The sequence below is a fragment of the Neophocaena asiaeorientalis genome, unplaced genomic scaffold (genome assembly GCF_003031525.2).
Source record: "Neophocaena asiaeorientalis asiaeorientalis breed wild unplaced genomic scaffold, Neophocaena_asiaeorientalis_V1.1 scaffold627, whole genome shotgun sequence".
NCBI lineage: Eukaryota > Metazoa > Chordata > Mammalia > Artiodactyla > Phocoenidae > Neophocaena > Neophocaena asiaeorientalis.
The window spans coordinates 1,870,987-1,887,623 of NW_020174427.1; the positions used below are offsets into that span (position 1 = coordinate 1,870,987).

The window sequence follows — 16,637 nt, forward strand, 5'->3', positions numbered from 1 at the left end:
AATGGCAAGCCAGAATCTTAGAAATAAATCCTATGAGAATTTGGAAACTAGCTTTTTCTTTTTTTTTTTTTTTACCTAATTTTTCCCCATACATTTTGCTGAAAGACTCACAGTCTTGCCTCCTATTTGATTAAATAACAAAGGTGTTAAGTATCATAAGTGCTTCCAAGGTTTTTGCTTTATAATGCCACATACTGTGTTTAATTACTGAAATATTCGGAATATTTTTAAAAAGACTTAAAATAGGGGGCCAGTACTTGGTTTTTAATGTAATCACTTTTTGATTGCTCAGTTCAATAAATTGAGAGTGTGCTAAGTGCTGTTGGGGTTACAGAAAATATTTTCCTACCCAAATACCATTTGATTGACGCTTAATATAGGATTTCAAAAGAAAGAGAATCTCTCTGTTGATGAGTGACAGCTTTGGGGAGAGATGGAAGAAATACCAATTGAAATTGACCTTGGGGATAGAAAGGAAAGTTGGACACGTGAACAAAGATGGGGAGTAGGAAAGTACTGTGACAGACACGCTTGTTTGTGGTTGGGTAGTTTTTCCAGAAGTAAAGCAGTTAGAGATGAAGCTAGAGCAACGTACCTTGAAGCCAGACTATAGAGAACCCACGTGGCTGGGCATGGCTGTGTAATACAACCTTTGGGGGTAGATTGATCATTCTCCTTCCTTCAGAATGGTTGTCTTATTCTACCTGAGCATTTTGCTAAGTGGGGAAAAGAGACATGGCCTCTGTCTTCCAGGAACTGACAGTCTATCTGGGGAGAAGTACCACTCATTCCATAAGCATTTATTGGTATGTAACAAGGAGGATACTATTGAGATCTGCTGTGTGCCATGTACTTTCACATCTTGCTTCTTATTTAGTCTTGACTCCATGAGAGAAGGTGATATATCCTCATTTTTGTACTTTGAGGATACAATAAATAACCAACTTTCCAGAGCTTTAGGTCATACTTTTTCTCTTCAGCTCTATGTCCAAATCTGATTTTAAGCAGTAGCTTTAGGAAAGTTAATATGGGCATATATCCACTTCTGCTGGAAAAAATTTAAAACTAAAAGCTATTGACATAAAGGATCCTATTGATCTCTTTATCTGGCTCTGCCTTTTCCCTATATGTCTCCAGCAGTTCATGATCTAGACTAGGAGTTGGCAGACTATGGCCTGTATGCCAGATCCGTTTTTTTGGTACAGCCGAGAAGCTAAGAATGGTTTTTCCATTTTTAAAATATTTGTAAAAAAAAAAGGTGAATGTACAACAATGACCATATGAACCAGCAAAAGCTAAAATATTTACTGTCTGGCACTTCATAGAAAAGGCTTGGTGACAGATCTAGACCATATATTTCTCTCTCATTTTACTGTGGTGCTTTTAAAAAATACATGGGTCCCCAGGCTGCACACTTTTTTTTCTCTCTCTCTTAAATGTACAACCTATTTAGGTAAGTTGTGCCAGAAGACTGATACTAAAAATCAAGAAGTTTGGCTAACTGCTATTGATAGAAAAAATGTTTGTCTTAGCAAGCAGAGTGATTCTAATGAAATAGAACCTCAGGGTTGGAATAGATCGTTAAAGTTATCTAGTCTTCAAGGATCTTTTCCCATCCCAGTTTTCCAAATAATTACATAGCAATTGCTGTGTGCCAGTTCTAAGCTCTGCAGTGGAGATCAAGAGACAAATAAGAGTCTCTGTGTTAAGCCGTTCCATCTAGTTGGTAGGAGGGGAGAGGTCAAAGATTAGGAGGGAGAAAGTACAGTAAAGTATAACTTAAGAGCTAAGAAAGTGGTTTGCTCAAGATGGAGTATTTATCTCTTTCTAGGGGCAGGTAGGGAGCAAAGATCCAGACAGGGAAACATCATAGGAAGTAGCAATTTGATCTGAGCCTTAAAGGATAAACAGGAGAGGTTGGCATAACAAAAGAAAGATTTGGAGAAAACTATGTAAAATTGGATTACACCGAAGGCCCATCTTGGCTTCAAAAAAAAAAAAAATTTTTTTTAGAGAAATGATCTTGAGCCCATACAAAGTTAGGAGGTGAGGGCCAGAGACAGCCCTGATACTGAGTTTGGTTGTCCTTTGTTGCCCTTCTGTATTTTCTGCCAACATTTTTTATTCATTGTTATTATCAGTAACATTTGTATGTAACAGAAAAAGTTAAATTTAACAGTATGATAAATAGATTATGATATCATTGACTTACTGCATTGGTTTAGTTCAGTAGTTTCACCTCTGGCTTAAAGAAATACATAGGTACATTAGTCATTTCTATAAGCAACTAATGCAGCAGGAGGCACACTGAATTTAATCAAGGTCTTGCTTCTTACTAGCTGTAAGACATTGGCTCACTTAACTACACAGATAAATTTGCCTTATTTATAATGAGATCAACTGTCTTTGGATTTTTTTTTTTTTTGCTTTGTTTTGTTTTTTAGGTCATAGATCGTGTATGTGAAAATAGTGCTATACAAATGCCTTTTTTCTTTTTCCTTTTAATTACATTTTTAACCATGTCCTGGGTTCAGAGTACAGGTAAACCAGATCCTGCAAACGATATACAGAGGTGAACATGGCAAGAAATATTTACATGGCTACTTTATGGCGAACACTCTTGTGGTTGTTAGGGACAGATAGAGCTAAGTTAGATAGGTGTCTCTTGTGGAGATTGTCAGATAACACCCTTAAGAAACTTGTAGTGTAGTGGGAGAAGAGACATGCAACTACCTACAGTTTAAAAAACATAAATACGTTAAATATTTCTTTGGTGCCTTTTATGTATTCACTCCTTTGATCCTCACAAAATTTTACAAACATGGCCATAGTTTGTCAAATCTGCAATGCCTGTAAGGCATCATTTTAATGTAGATTGCAAAATGTACCCCAGTATCTGAGATAAGGTGTGGGAGGGGGGAGTGTTAAATTTAGCAAAGTCTGGTATTATTACCTCCATTTTTACAGATGTGGAATCAGATACAGAAGGGTAAGTGACTTGCCTGAGAATGCAAAATTAGTCACTGGTGGAGTCAGGATTTGAACCAAGGAAGTTTGGCTCTAAAAACCTGTGTTCTAATTCACTGCTTCACAGTGCCTTCCAGAAAGAAGGGGCAAATGAATTGTAGGTCAAGTACTGTGGGATTACAGATTAATCAAATTGGTGGTATTATAAAAGATTTGGAGGAGGTGATTGCTAAGTTGGGTTTAGACTCATGAGTGAGGTTTTCCTAAGTACAGGAGGGGGAATGAAAGTAATGAAGACTTGAAAGGTCATGTAAAATTTAAGTAGGCATGTTTTTTAACTTTACTTCTCAGTTCTCCCAGGGCCCCTTTTCATTACCTCGGAAATACCAGATTGCCATGTTTGCCTTAACTGCCAAAAATTGTACGTTGGGTTCCAATATCAAGGTCTGTCTTTTGAGATGCCCTGTTTCCCAGTTACCTTTTTTTCCTATACATAATATCTCATCTTCAGGGCAGCTCAGATGATTCTTAGCAGCTGCAGGGCTAAAGCACATGATGTGAGTTATTTATCTGATTGCCTCCCTGCTCAAGATGAAACCCAGAGTTTCTACAGTTTATTTTACCACCCAGTTTTCACTGTTTCCCCATGCCAACACTTACCAGTATGAAAAAGATACTTTACTGAATTCCTACCTTAAGTTTGTCACAGAGTAATTTGTAACTGGTTACTAAAGATAAGCGAATTCCAGTGTAAATAACATAATTTGTTATTACAGAGATTCGGTTATTTGTGGGTCCAATTCTACCAGAATGTAATGAAATAAGCATGATGTATCATGGTTAGTTAACACAGGTGTCACTGAGGCAGTCTTACTGCTATTCTATGTATCTATTCTATGTGTTTGCCTTTTAAAGAAAACTTCAGGTTATTGGAGGAAATTACATTTGTATGATGAAAGAATTCCTTTACAAAAGGAAGCACTCATAATAGTAATAGCTAATATTTATTGTTTCCTCTGTGCCCAGCACCATTAAAAGTACTTTCGTGTATTAATGTACTTACTCCCCCTAAGACTGAGTACTATGATTTCCCTCATTTTATAAACAAGGGAACTAGGGCCCAAATATGTACTGGGTCTAGATTTTTTTTTTTTTTTTTTTGCGGTACACGGGCCTCTCACTGTTGTGGCCTCTCCCGTTGCGGAGCACAGGCTCCGGACGTGCAGGCTCAGCGGCCATGGCTCAAGGGCCCAGGCCGCTCCGCGGCATGTGGGATCTTCCTGGACTGGGGCACGAACCCGCGTCCCCTGCATTGGCAGGTGGACTCTCAACCACTGCGCCACCAGGGAAGCCCCTGGGTCTAGAATTTGAAACTAGGCAGCTTGCCTCCAGAGCCTACACTCTTATCTATTAGGTTGTATCTTCTATAGTACTTTTGACAGTATGTTTGCAACCTTTTTGTTAATAGATGATAATAGGCTAGTTGTCCATTTAAAAAACTGTAGAACACTCTCCCTTTTAGAAGATTTAAATATAGAAAGAAGCTTAGCTTTAATTTCTTTTGTTTGTCCAATTGTAACATTTTTTAAAAATTTATTTTGTTTATTTATTTATTTGGCTGTGTTGGGTCTTTGTTTCTGCGCGAGGGCTTTCTCTAGTTGCGGCGAGCGGGGACCACTCTTCATCGTGGTGCACGGGCCTCGCGCTGTCGCGGCCTCTCTTGTTGTGGAGCACAGGCTCCAGATGCGCAGGCTGAGTAGTTGTGGCTCATGGGCCCAGTTGCTTCGCGGCATGTGGGATCTTCCCAGACCAGGGCTCGAACCCATGTCCCCTGCATTGGCAGGCACACTCAACCACTGCGCCACCAGGGAAGCCCCAATAGTAACATTTTATGGAGATGGCTTGATTAGCCTTTATTTATCACTGCACAGTTTTATGCTTTATTGAACTATTACTACTCCCAAATGCAGGTTTAAAAATGGCACCATAGTGTGTGTTCTTTCTAAAATTTTACCTTATACCCTGGCCTTTAAAGGCTCTGAAAGTATTTTAATCATCTGATTCTAACTATCTGATTTGAATGGGGATCAAGTGGTAATGCTTATAACATTGTTGCTCTCCCTTCCTCATCCCCCCCCATGCTTTCTGTAATAACTTAAGTTTATTATAAAATATTTGAATGACCCGCAGGTCCAGATTTTATTAACCTTTGATGAGTGATATATAATAGTCATTATTCTGTGTATTAAGTGCATCAACAGAACTTATGAATTTTTAGTATTTCCTTTCAGAGCCTCGTGTGGTTCTTAGGAATTAAGCGGATGCTTAGTAAACTTAAAACTTAGTTCAGGTTAGTCATAGAAAATTGATGAACCATTGATGCCTTTCCAGCAACCCCCATGTCTGGAACACCTCTGAGAATTAGGAAAAAAGTATAAATGGCCTCTAAATAGCAAAAATCCATAGGTGAAGTTTATAGACTATTTTTAGAAGCATGTTGGCCCTTTGACACTGCTTAAATCCATTTTTTTAGTCGCAGTTAAACTAGATAGGTTAGCTAGTTTCCGGCCAACAGTGTATTATTGAGGTAGTGTAGGGTGATACTATACTTAAGTAAATATGTACAGTGGATGGCAGTGTAGCAAAAGGAAAGACAAGCACTAAAATCCAATGAACTTCACTTAGAAATAGCTTGAGCCCACCTAAGTTTAGAACAGGTTGGTCTATGTACTTTAATTTTTCTTTACGTTCAACATAATGTCTCTGTCCTTAAAAAAAAAAAGGTTGAATTTTGATGATAATCTGAAATTCAGAGTATAAAACATTTGGAGAAACATTCTGTCAAAAGTGATTTGCAGTGTTTTTGGTGTGTAAAGATGAGATTTTAAATTATCTTGAGGTACTTGCCTTATATACAGGTACTTTTACCTTCAGGAACGTTAATGAATTAACGTTTCCTAATTTCATAGACTCTGCTTAAGACAAAGTTACAGTGAACTATAATTTTGTCATTTTAATCTAACCGTATGTGTATACTTTGCTTTCATTTTATTATCTGTGAGTTAGTGTTTAAGAAAACAAGTTCCGGAGTCAGATCTGTTTGAATCTCACTTCTTTATTTTATTATGTGACTGGACAAAACCTCTCTGAGCCTTTGTTTCCTCATACATTTATAAATAGTTTTTGAGCAGCTCCTTTGCATCATGCACTGTTTTAGGAGTTAGGGATATGTCAGTGAAAACAAAAAGGTCAAAAAAATCCTTGTCCTCATGGAACTTACCTTTTAGTTGGGAGAGACTGACAATAAATAACAGAATATTAATAGTACCTATATTTTAGAGTTTTTTTCAAGATTAAGGTCTGATGGGGTAGACCTTAGTTAAGGGAGGGGTAGACAGTTTTCTATCTATAGTGTGTAATAAATGTGAGCACTTAATAATTTTAATGTTTGATTCTTGACCTTACCTGACTAGTCTCGTGTTGGGATAAAATTAAGTTCATTGAGTGTATTAGTCATCTCAAAAATTAATAATTAGTAATAATTTTTCATTGGTGATATTGAACACATTAATTTTCTCTAATATTGTTGAGGGGTCTGGAGGAGTAGAGGGATCACAGGTAATCTCTCATCAGTGTATGTACTTTGTTTTTCTTTCCAACAGCCACCAAAAAAGACATCCAAAAGAGAAAAACCCAAACAGAAAGCCACTTCTAAAAGTAAAAAGTCTGTAAAAAGTGCTAATGTTAAGAAGGCAGATAGCAGTACCACCAAGAAGAATCAAAATAGTTCCAAAAAAGGTATGTTAGAAATGACACATTTTCAGCAGCCTAAAGATACACATTATATGCTATAATACAGGTTTTTTTTTTTTATAATACAGTTTTTAAGCATGTGTGGAAAATAGGTAAACTCTGAGGAACGTTTGAGGGGGGAAATAGTATACCAGTTTTTTATAGTTTTTAATTTTTTAATCTAATACCTTTTCAAGGATCTGATGAATACTTACAGAGTTCTTCCTAATGTGTCTTGAATATTAATTTACTTTGCTATATAAGAAAAATTTATTTTCATGTCATAAAATGTCTTCCTTTTAGAAAGTGAATCTGAGGATAGTTCAGATGATGAACCTTTAATTAAAAAATTGAAGAAGCCTCCTACAGATGAAGAGTTAAAGGAAACAGTAAAGAAATTATTGGCCAGTGCTAACTTGGAGGAAGTCACAATGAAACAGATTTGCAAAGAGGTAATTGGACAAATGCTGAGATCATTTTGCTTCTGTTTGAAAAATTCTTTCACCCATCCCTCACTTGGAAGCTAGATTCTTATGTGCATTCATTCATTGAACAAATATTTATTGAACTACCACATGCCAGGTATTCTTACAGGTGCTGGGATACCACTTTCAGTAAAATAGTCAAAACCTGCCCTATTGGAGTCATTTCGTAAATAACATTTGAATGTATACAGTGAGTAAAGTTAAGGTAATACATTTCAAACTCCGTAGATGTTCTTTTCCTGATCTAGCAACTATTTTTATTGATGCACCCCTAGATTATGTTAGTTTAAATAAGCAGGATCTTGTGGACCACCTTATTTTCAATATTACTATGATAAATGAGATGTTATAGATTAGGCTCTTAGCTCAAACTTCTCTTAAGTTCTTCTGATGCTTCTCAGGAAATGAAATGATCTAGTCTTGAATATGATTCTGTAGTGATTCCATACTGTAGACCAAAATTGGAAGGTTTTAAAATCTAGTTTCTTACAGTAAAATGAAATTAAAATTTGAAATGTACCAAAGGTGGAATATTCTTTACCTTTTTAAGACATACCGTTTTTCTTATTCAGCATTCGCTGAGCCTCTGCTACATATCAGGCACTGGGATAGATGTTAGAGATGGAGCAGGAGAAGCCATTATTTGGCTTCGGGGTCTTGTGTAATCTAGTGGGTAGAAAGAGGCAGCTGTTTTAGTCAGTACAGTGTGTGAAAGCTGTGTTAGAAGAGTACAGAGGGTGCCACACCACCACAGAACAGAGGGTACCTGCTTGGGAATGGGGGTTGGGGGAGTCTGAAAAGGCATCTTGGAAGAGGTCTTAGAGCTTCAGCTTCCATACAATTGAGGAACATCAACACATTCACATAAAACATGACACATAATGACTGCGAGGAATAATCATTAGTTTAATTTGCAAGGAATAGTCATTAGTTTAATTTGGCTGAAGACTAGAGTTGGAAGGAATTCGTCACAGAAGTTAGGAGAGAATACTAAAGAATTCTGCAGATTTTATATGTGTTGTTACAGAGTTTGATTTTTCTCCCTGAAGCTAATGAGGAATTGGGAGGCAGGGTAGGTTATTAAAAGGTATTTGGCAGGAGCAGTCTAGGATGACTCTTTAAAAAAAAAAAAAAAAAAAAGATTTTTATTTTTTAAGTGTCATCCTAGACACATCAAGAAGAACGGACTGGTGAAGAATGAGACAAGAGTCAAGAGAAACCTTTACATCATAATCAGAGTTACAGGGCTGCCGTAATCCAAGTCTGAAATCAAGAGAGCCTGATGATAGGTTGCTCCGTGTGGGTGTAAGGGCTTGGGTGCATTAATCATAATAGGGAGTAGAACAAGGCTATCTCTTGAGGAAAAGGTGAGTTCTGTTCTAGACCTTTTAAGATGGAGTATTTGAAACATCCAAGTGGGAGAAATGGTGAACATTGTAATTCTCCAGGGTAGGAGAGAAACCTAGACTAGGATATTGCTGGGAGTTAAAACCAGAAGATAAGGTGGCCTAGAGAAGAAGGTAAAGGATGAGAAAGGCAAAGGACAGAGTCCTGGAGACCATTATCATCAAAGAGTTGGGAAGTAATTCCTACAAAATGTAAGAAATTGTAGAGTCAGTAGTAGAAGGAAGGCCAGAGAGAATAGTGCTGTAAAAGCCAAGCGAGGAGAGTTTCAAGAAGGGGCAGGGAGGGGTAGTTCCCTGCCTAAGAAAAGGTAATTAACTTACATGGGACATTGGACAATGGCTGTGGAAAGTCAGGTCACAGAAAAGAAACATAAATGACCTGTAAACGTGAAAACATTAACCTTCCCTACTAATGAGGAAGATAGAAATCAAAAGGAAATACTTTTGCTTATTAGCTTTAACAAAATCTTTATAAAGATTAACAGTTTTCAAGGTTGGCAATGGAATAGGGAAATGTACTCTCATCCTTTAAGTTGTAATAACTTTGGCGAATAATTAGGTAGTATATTAAAATTTAAATGGCAAATACCCTTTAACCCAGCAGTTCCTTTTCTAGGTCTGTATCCTAAAGACATAGTCACACCTGCACAAAATGGTTTCAGTAATGTTAAGCGTGTCTGTAATACTGAAAAGTCAGAAACAACCTAAATGGTCATCAGTAGGAAAATGTTTAAACTGTACATCCATATTTTTGGAATATGAACTGTGTAGCAGTTCAAAAGAATATGGAAAACCTTCCAGGTATTGTCAGATTTTTAAAACAGAGGTATTTGTGTAAATACAGAAAAACTATATTGCCATTGATATATTTATATGTTTGTATATAAACTCATTTTTAAAGGTCTGGAAGAATACACAGCAAATTGATAACTGGTTTCCTTTAGGGGAGAGGGACAAGGGCAGACTGGAAGGAAAATTGAAGGGAGACTAGTTCTGTTCATTTGAATGAGTTTTGTGAATACATTTGTGTAATTTTAAGGGGATTGTTAATAACATGGAGAGGTCAGGTGAGAAGAACGTAAGGGTTCTTTTGGACTCAGCAATTAAGAGACAGTTGTTCACATAATAGCAATTTTGAAGGGTGGTAAATGCCAGGGTTGTCCCTTGGACTCAGAATTAATAGTGAGGAAAGTGAAAGCTTCTGATTTAGTAATTAAATTGGGGGAAGATACAAGTTGATAAAATACTTTTTAAGGTCAGAGGGGAGTGGAAGCATGCGTTAGGCTAAGGGACAATTCTGGGAAAGAAGATGAAGGTACAGGAGCATTGAGTGTTGGGTCCCTGCAGAGGTAGAGGAAACAGGACTGTTGATGAATCCAGACACAAATGAACTGGAGGAGAACAGGCACGTCAGGAAGTTGAAGGAATTCATAGTAATGGCTTCTTGGCTGAGAGCAGGAGTTTGGGACACTTGAATAAGGGGATGAAATTGCCACTGATGAGAATGTAAGGGGGACCTGATTAGAAATCCTTGGGATTTCTAGGGAGGCTTTGACATTGAATACCAAGTGGGACCATTTTTTTTTTTTAACTTTATTCAAGTATAGTTGATAAAATGGAACCATTCTTTTCAAATTTGTTACATTTTTGCACAGAATTTAACCATATAAAAGTTGGTAGTTAGACCAATTAAGGGTTGGAGTTTTACAGAGAAAGAACAAAGGGCAAACAATTAGAGTAATGTAAATGATTGACTGTATTTGCAGAGGTTGGCAAACTACAGCCTGTGGGCCTTTGTAACACAGACATACACCCATCCCTTTAAGTGTTGTCTATGGTAGCTTTTATGCTACAATGACATAATTGAGTAGTTGTGACGGAAACTGTCACTGGATAGCTGGATATACTGTCTAGCCCTCTACAGAAAACATTTGCTGACCTTGAATTAGACAATAGGAGTGAAGCCAGCTTGGTGTATATGGCAGTTCAGGACCAGAAGTCATTGTGAAGCCAAGCAGCAGGTATCAAGTTGGAAAATTTAGAGAGTAAAAATTTAGGAGTGGAGGACTCAATGATACAACTGGATCTCAGTGATAAAACTTTGGGGAGGGGATTGAGCAATGCTCTGGAGGCTGAAATTCATTAGAGTTGAAGTTCAGGAATCATAAGTAGTGTTAGATGATGTAACAGAAAGAATAAGAGGATACCTAAAATATCTGATAGATAACCTACCAATATAAAGAATTTAATCCATTTAACCTAAGGTCTATCTAGAAGTTTTCCTCATCCATGTTTATTGTTAGTTCAACTGAAACTCCCACTTTTATAAAACACTGAGAATGTTTTCATGCTGGTTTACTGCTCTATATACAGTATTATTAAAACTACTCATTTGTTGTAGAATGCTACATGGTGAACCACTGGTGGTTAGAACGTACTATTCAAACGTACATGCGGCTCTTGTCCATGGCACACATTTCTTCATTATCCAAAGATAGAGAATATTATTGGATTTTTTTTTTTTTTTTATTATTGGATTTTTAAATCTACTTTTAACATTGTTTTTCCTTTTCACTACAGGTATATGAAAATTATCCTGCTTATGACTTAACTGAAAGAAAAGAGTTCATAAAAACAACTGTTAAAGAGGTAACTATATCCGACTTTTTGAACTTGGATCATTTTGGACTTACAAGACAAAAGAAATTACATGTATCAAATACTGTGTATTTTTCAAAATATTTATGTCACTAAATATCACATGTGATGCTCAGATTTCCTCAAAATGGGAAAGATATTTTCATTCCCATTTTAGAGCTAAAAATAAAGTTTGAACATTAGTGACAAAACCTGGCCTCAGATGAAGATGTGGGTTCAGTGTACATGGGTAGCTGGGCATCTCAGAGGTCATACAACCACTTGAGCACATGTTCCTTTCTGTTCACCAGTTAAAGGCAGGAGAAGATCAACAGTAGCTGTAGTCTTATATTGATCCCAGCTGATTTCCCAAGGTCACAGTAGTAAAATAGAAGTTAAAAAATAAAATGAGGGCTTCCCTGGTGGCTCAGTGGTTGAGAGTCCGCCTGCTGATGCAGGGGATACGGGTTCGTGCCCCAGCCCCGGTCCGGGAGGATCCCATGTGCCGCGGAGCGGCTGGGCCCATGAGCCATGGCTGCTGGGCCTGCACGTCCGGGGCCTGTGCTCCGCAGCGGGAGAGGCCACAGCGGTGAGAGGCCCGCGTACCACAAAAAAAAAAAAAAATGAGGTTTTATGTGTTCCAACTATTGTATGTTGGGTATGAGGAAATAACGTTTCTCTTTCATTACAGCTAATTTCTTAAGAGGACAGAAACAGATGACCTGTACCCATGGATTTAAAGATCTGATTTATACCATTATACCAGCAAAGAGAATGTATTTCCTTTTATAAATCTTTGCAAGCATTGTATTGGTAGAACTTCCTTCTGACCTTTTTATCTTGAGTGTTAGGTGAATTTGCGTTTGCCGTTTTAAATTGCATTTCTATGCAGTTTTTAGTTTAAATTTTTGCATGGCAGTAATTGTCCCTCGCTTTTATAGTTGTGTTTTGTACATTTTGGATTTCTTTATATAAGACTATAGGTTCTTGAACTGTTCTAGTTTTTAGTGTGCGCGCACTATTAGCTTAAGACATACTTTTAATCGTAGAACAGAAACGATCATAACTGGCATTTATACATGCAGAGACTATTGCAGTATTTAGCATATGAAATATTTTGAATACACATCTGTCAGTGTGAAAGCTCAGTGTGTGTTCATCATATTAAAAATACACAAGCTTCAGCCGTCCAGATGACTGAATCAGAACTTTTCTCCTGCATGTGTATATATGTCAAATTGTCAGCATGACAAGAGTGACAGATGTTATTTTTGTATTTTTAAAAACGAATTTGTTGTATATAAAGTTTTTTTATTTCTTTTGTGCAGATCAATTTTTAAACTCATATAAGTACGTATCTTTACAGTTATTATAAACTATGAAACATCAGTGTTCAGCCAGATGGTATGACGGAGCAGTGAAAGTCAATTCAGTGAAGAAAATACTGAAGGAACATATAGTTCTCTGCTTTGCCTTGGAAGTGTCATCAATTTATAGTTTTAGTGTTAACCCTGCAACAGTGTCTGTAGATACATTTTATAGTGAGGATAGACCAAAATCAACACATCAAAACTTCAAAAATTTGGGAGAGTTGGATTAAGTAGAAGCACATTTTGCTTATAATAAATGAACTGATTTTTATTAACTGCTTTTGCCCATATAAAATGCTGATATTTACAGGAAACCTGGCCACCTTTATAATTATGGTGAAAGTACCAGTTGTAATTCCAGATTAAGATAATGTGTAGACAGTAGTGGGTATCTGACAAAGTATTTCTCAAAAGTGATAACAGACTTATTTTTAACATTAAAGAAACTTAATGTATTTGTGGAATCAGGGGTGTCAGGCTTTAAATTTTGGCCAATTAGGATTCTAGGTGATCAACGTATGGACCACTCCTGAATGAGACTAATTTTGTCTTTTAACTTAACTGTCTTAATCGGTTTATTAAATTATCTCTTAATTTTAAAATAAAACATGCTGCTTATACAAGAATTAGGCCTTTGAGAAACCATTGAGTGTTTAAAATATCTTTGCATCATAGAACAGAAATATATAAAAATGATATGTTGACTGTTAACAGGTGTTTTCACAGGTTTGACTTGTTTCTTGACAAAGTTATTAAGACATTAGAGAAAGGTATACTTAATACAAATTAATGGAATAAACAACTAAGTGAGACTTAATAATTGGCATTTGGTTTTAAATATTTAATTTGTTCCTATAAACCTTGTCAATAAAAATAATAAATCACCACTTCTGTCTCTTTGCACTTGATATTTTAACGTGTATTTCAGAATTTTAAATGGATTTAGCCCCATAGCCTATATAATTTGGAGTGCTCGTCAGTGGTAACTGACTGATCTTACTTTGAATTAAATACATTACAAAGAAATCACTAGGGAAAACTTGAAGTGCTCTCATGAAACTAAGTTGATCAAAGTTAACAATTATGCGTGACCATTTACTTGAAAGGGATATGCAGTAATGCCTATGACCTAAAAAGTCTAAAGAGGGTTTAGAGGTTGAGGGGATTGATTTGGTGTCTGTCTGTGAAAGTTTGTGGTGAAGATGTCTCTGCTTAAGAGTGTGCATTCACCACTACAGTGCACAGTGTATTTGAAAAACAAGTTTTATTAAGCAGTTTTACACAATCAGCGGTTCACAGTCTGCAGTTAAAACATTGTGTATATTCACTGCTACTCAATTACAAAATCTTCAGACAGCAGTGAAAAACAAACTCAAATAACTCAAGAAAAAAAAGGTACCGTGGTTCTTTAAAGGACAAAATGTTAGTTGATGTCACTTGAGACAGGAAATGAGGGGTTTTAAAAAAATTTTTACCATACTTTATTTAGGTAGGTTTTCCCCTTGTTTGCTTATAGCACTATACAAGTTTAAGTGCCCAGAAACTAAAGTAATAATGTACTGTGAACCATTTCACCTTAAAATATTTTGCATTTATCACTCGACACATGCTATTCTTTTAACATTTTAACACATAAAACACTTGAGAACAGAATACTTCCCAGTCAGTACCAAAGAGTCTCATCAGATAACCTAAATATCAACATTTTCCTGTGTTAACCTTGAAACCAATACACTGCTATTTGCTTTCTTTCAGTTGTATAATACTTTGCTGGGGAGGGAGGTGTGTCTCAGCTCTGTCTAAAGTTCACTGTATGTTCTTTCTATAAAATACGATTTCTACTTATAAGCTGACTTTAAATTTTAGAAATACCTAATATTTTGAAAAGTGGTTTTAAAGTCATTTTGAGTCCTTTTTTAAGCTGACCAATATATTGAAAGAATTATTCAAAGACTTTTTAAAACAAAAGCACATAAATTACCCATATTTCTAACCTGTAAACTGAAGTTTCCTGGCAAGATGGGCATCCTGAAGACCCTGAAATCAATGTTTATTTTTTCTTGTCATGAGTGAAAGAAGGAAAAAGTAAATATTTACCATGTACTCAGGCTTTTAAGATATGGCTTATAAAATGTGTAATATTTACCAGGATATTATACATTTTTCTGCAGTTTTCCAGTGGACCTGCCTATGGAATACTGAAAACGTAATTCTATAAAAAATATTCCTAGAGATGTAATCAGTTATTTTAAAAAGAGGCAGTAGGGAGAGGCTTAATTATTCTGACAAGATCCTTCTGCTAGTGGTTGCCAAAATTGAGGCTATTTAAAGTGTGCCATCCACCCAAACATGACTAAGAAAAATAGCCATATTCTATGTCTAAAGTATGAAGACCACACTATCTCTTCCCAATTCACAGCGATACAATAACATGGACTGTTGAAGGAATTGAAATTTTGCTGTTTGCCAATGAGTGCACAAATCTAAATTTTTTTTATAAAAGATACCTGAATTTAAATTCCTTTTGAACACCCAATGGGAAGAAATATGTACAATATAAAATAGAAGTTTCATGTACCTTTGACTGAAGAGTTTGTGCTGTATTCAAAACGGAAAGATTTCTATCTAAATTTTAGGTAAAAGCTCAATATTGGAGCTATATAAAAATCTTAAGGCTCATTGTCAAAGATACTGATAAATTGTCATAGAGGAAAAGTACATGGCTCTTTTTTTTTTTTTTTAATCCTGCTTGATTGACTTGGTTTCTCAATGTGTGAAAATCGGTCAGCCAAAAAAATGTCAGATTTAAAGGGAATCTCCAACCATGGAAGGATCATATCCAAGGTCTTAATTTAAGGTTATATTCTGCCTTATTCTGAGATCCGGAAGATTTAGTGCTAGTCAGACCTATGGAAAATGCCATTAAATATAAGTGCTTACAGAAGGATTCTTGGGGCTAGTGCTTTCAGAGTGGTAAAATGGGTTTACGTTACCATGCCACCTTAGAACATTTCAGTTTTGCTACCCAGAGAGGATTTTTTGTTTGATTTTATCAAAGTGAGGTTTAACATGTTTTTCAGACTCTCCCATTTGGGAGAAGAAAGCTGGGTCCAGATAAATTCTGTTTAAAATGCCGCAATCTTACTTGCTTCTCGAACACCACTCAAATATGCCCCTGTAACAGTTTGTGGAAAATGCCTGTTTGTTGCCTGTAAAAAAAAAATAATTGTATAATTTGAGATCATGTATAAAGAATTTAGATGAAAATCAAAAGGTAAATACAAACTTACACTTTCTCTGATCCTCCTAAAATAAAGACTGTTGTCGCTCCTGTGTGCTCACATGAACACTCTACTCACCCATCCACAGCACCATGTTTCACCAAATTTATTCTACAATATAGTCAGTGCTCCCGTGAAATACTGTGTGACATTCAGTAAGATATTTTCTATGTGTGCCAGGTGCTGGAGTTAACGATAATAAGACACAGTCCCCTCCCATCAGACAATCTTAGTTGTTAAAATCAGTGATAAGTAAAACAAGCACAAAAAGTGAATCACAGTTCATCCACAGCTGGAGTTTTGCTAGATGGGTATAACAGAAAGAGTTGGGTTACTCCAAGGATAGATCAGTTCAACAGGAAGGGAAAAGACAAAAGGTGAGGACTGTCAACAGGAGAACCTCACTTTCAAGGAGGTTATAGTGGGAACAGAATAAGCAAACCAGGAGGACAGGAAACTTGAATTCCTGACCGTTAGATATTAAAGACAAGGTCTGGGATGTGGTTATGGGGAAGAGTAGCTGAAATGGGAGTTGAGTAGATCACAGAAAAGGGAGGATAAGAAACAGATGAAGTTCCACGTGAACTAATTTAGATTCCATGTCACCTAAACTGATGAATGGAATGGAAAACATCCAGGTGCCAAAGACGTTAATAAATGGGGGAATGACCAGGAGGTCAGTAGGAATACAGTTAAACG

General features: G+C 36.4%; 2 protein-coding genes across 9 annotated transcripts in view; one reads left to right on the forward strand and one right to left on the reverse strand.

Annotated features, from left to right (window-relative positions):
• Window positions 1-13,544, forward strand: part of DEK (DEK proto-oncogene) — a 29,884-nt gene extending 16,340 nt beyond the window's left edge. The window contains exons 7-10 of the mRNA XM_024756737.1: window positions 6,630-6,765; window positions 7,063-7,211; window positions 11,231-11,299; window positions 11,979-13,544. Of these exons, the coding sequence (XP_024612505.1) occupies window positions 6,630-6,765; window positions 7,063-7,211; window positions 11,231-11,299; window positions 11,979-11,990 (366 nt within the window). The 3' untranslated portion in view covers window positions 11,991-13,544. The remainder of the gene's footprint in view (window positions 1-6,629; window positions 6,766-7,062; window positions 7,212-11,230; window positions 11,300-11,978) is intronic.
• Window positions 13,545-14,122: 578 nt separating this feature from the next.
• The window catches only part of KDM1B (lysine demethylase 1B), a 55,314-nt gene continuing 52,799 nt past the window's right edge, over window positions 14,123-16,637 (reverse strand). For all 8 annotated transcript variants that reach the window (XM_024756729.1, XM_024756733.1, XM_024756734.1 and 5 more), the window contains one exon: window positions 14,123-15,866. In XM_024756729.1, the coding sequence (XP_024612497.1) occupies window positions 15,783-15,866 (84 nt within the window). In that variant the 3' untranslated portion in view covers window positions 14,123-15,782. The remainder of the gene's footprint in view (window positions 15,867-16,637) is intronic.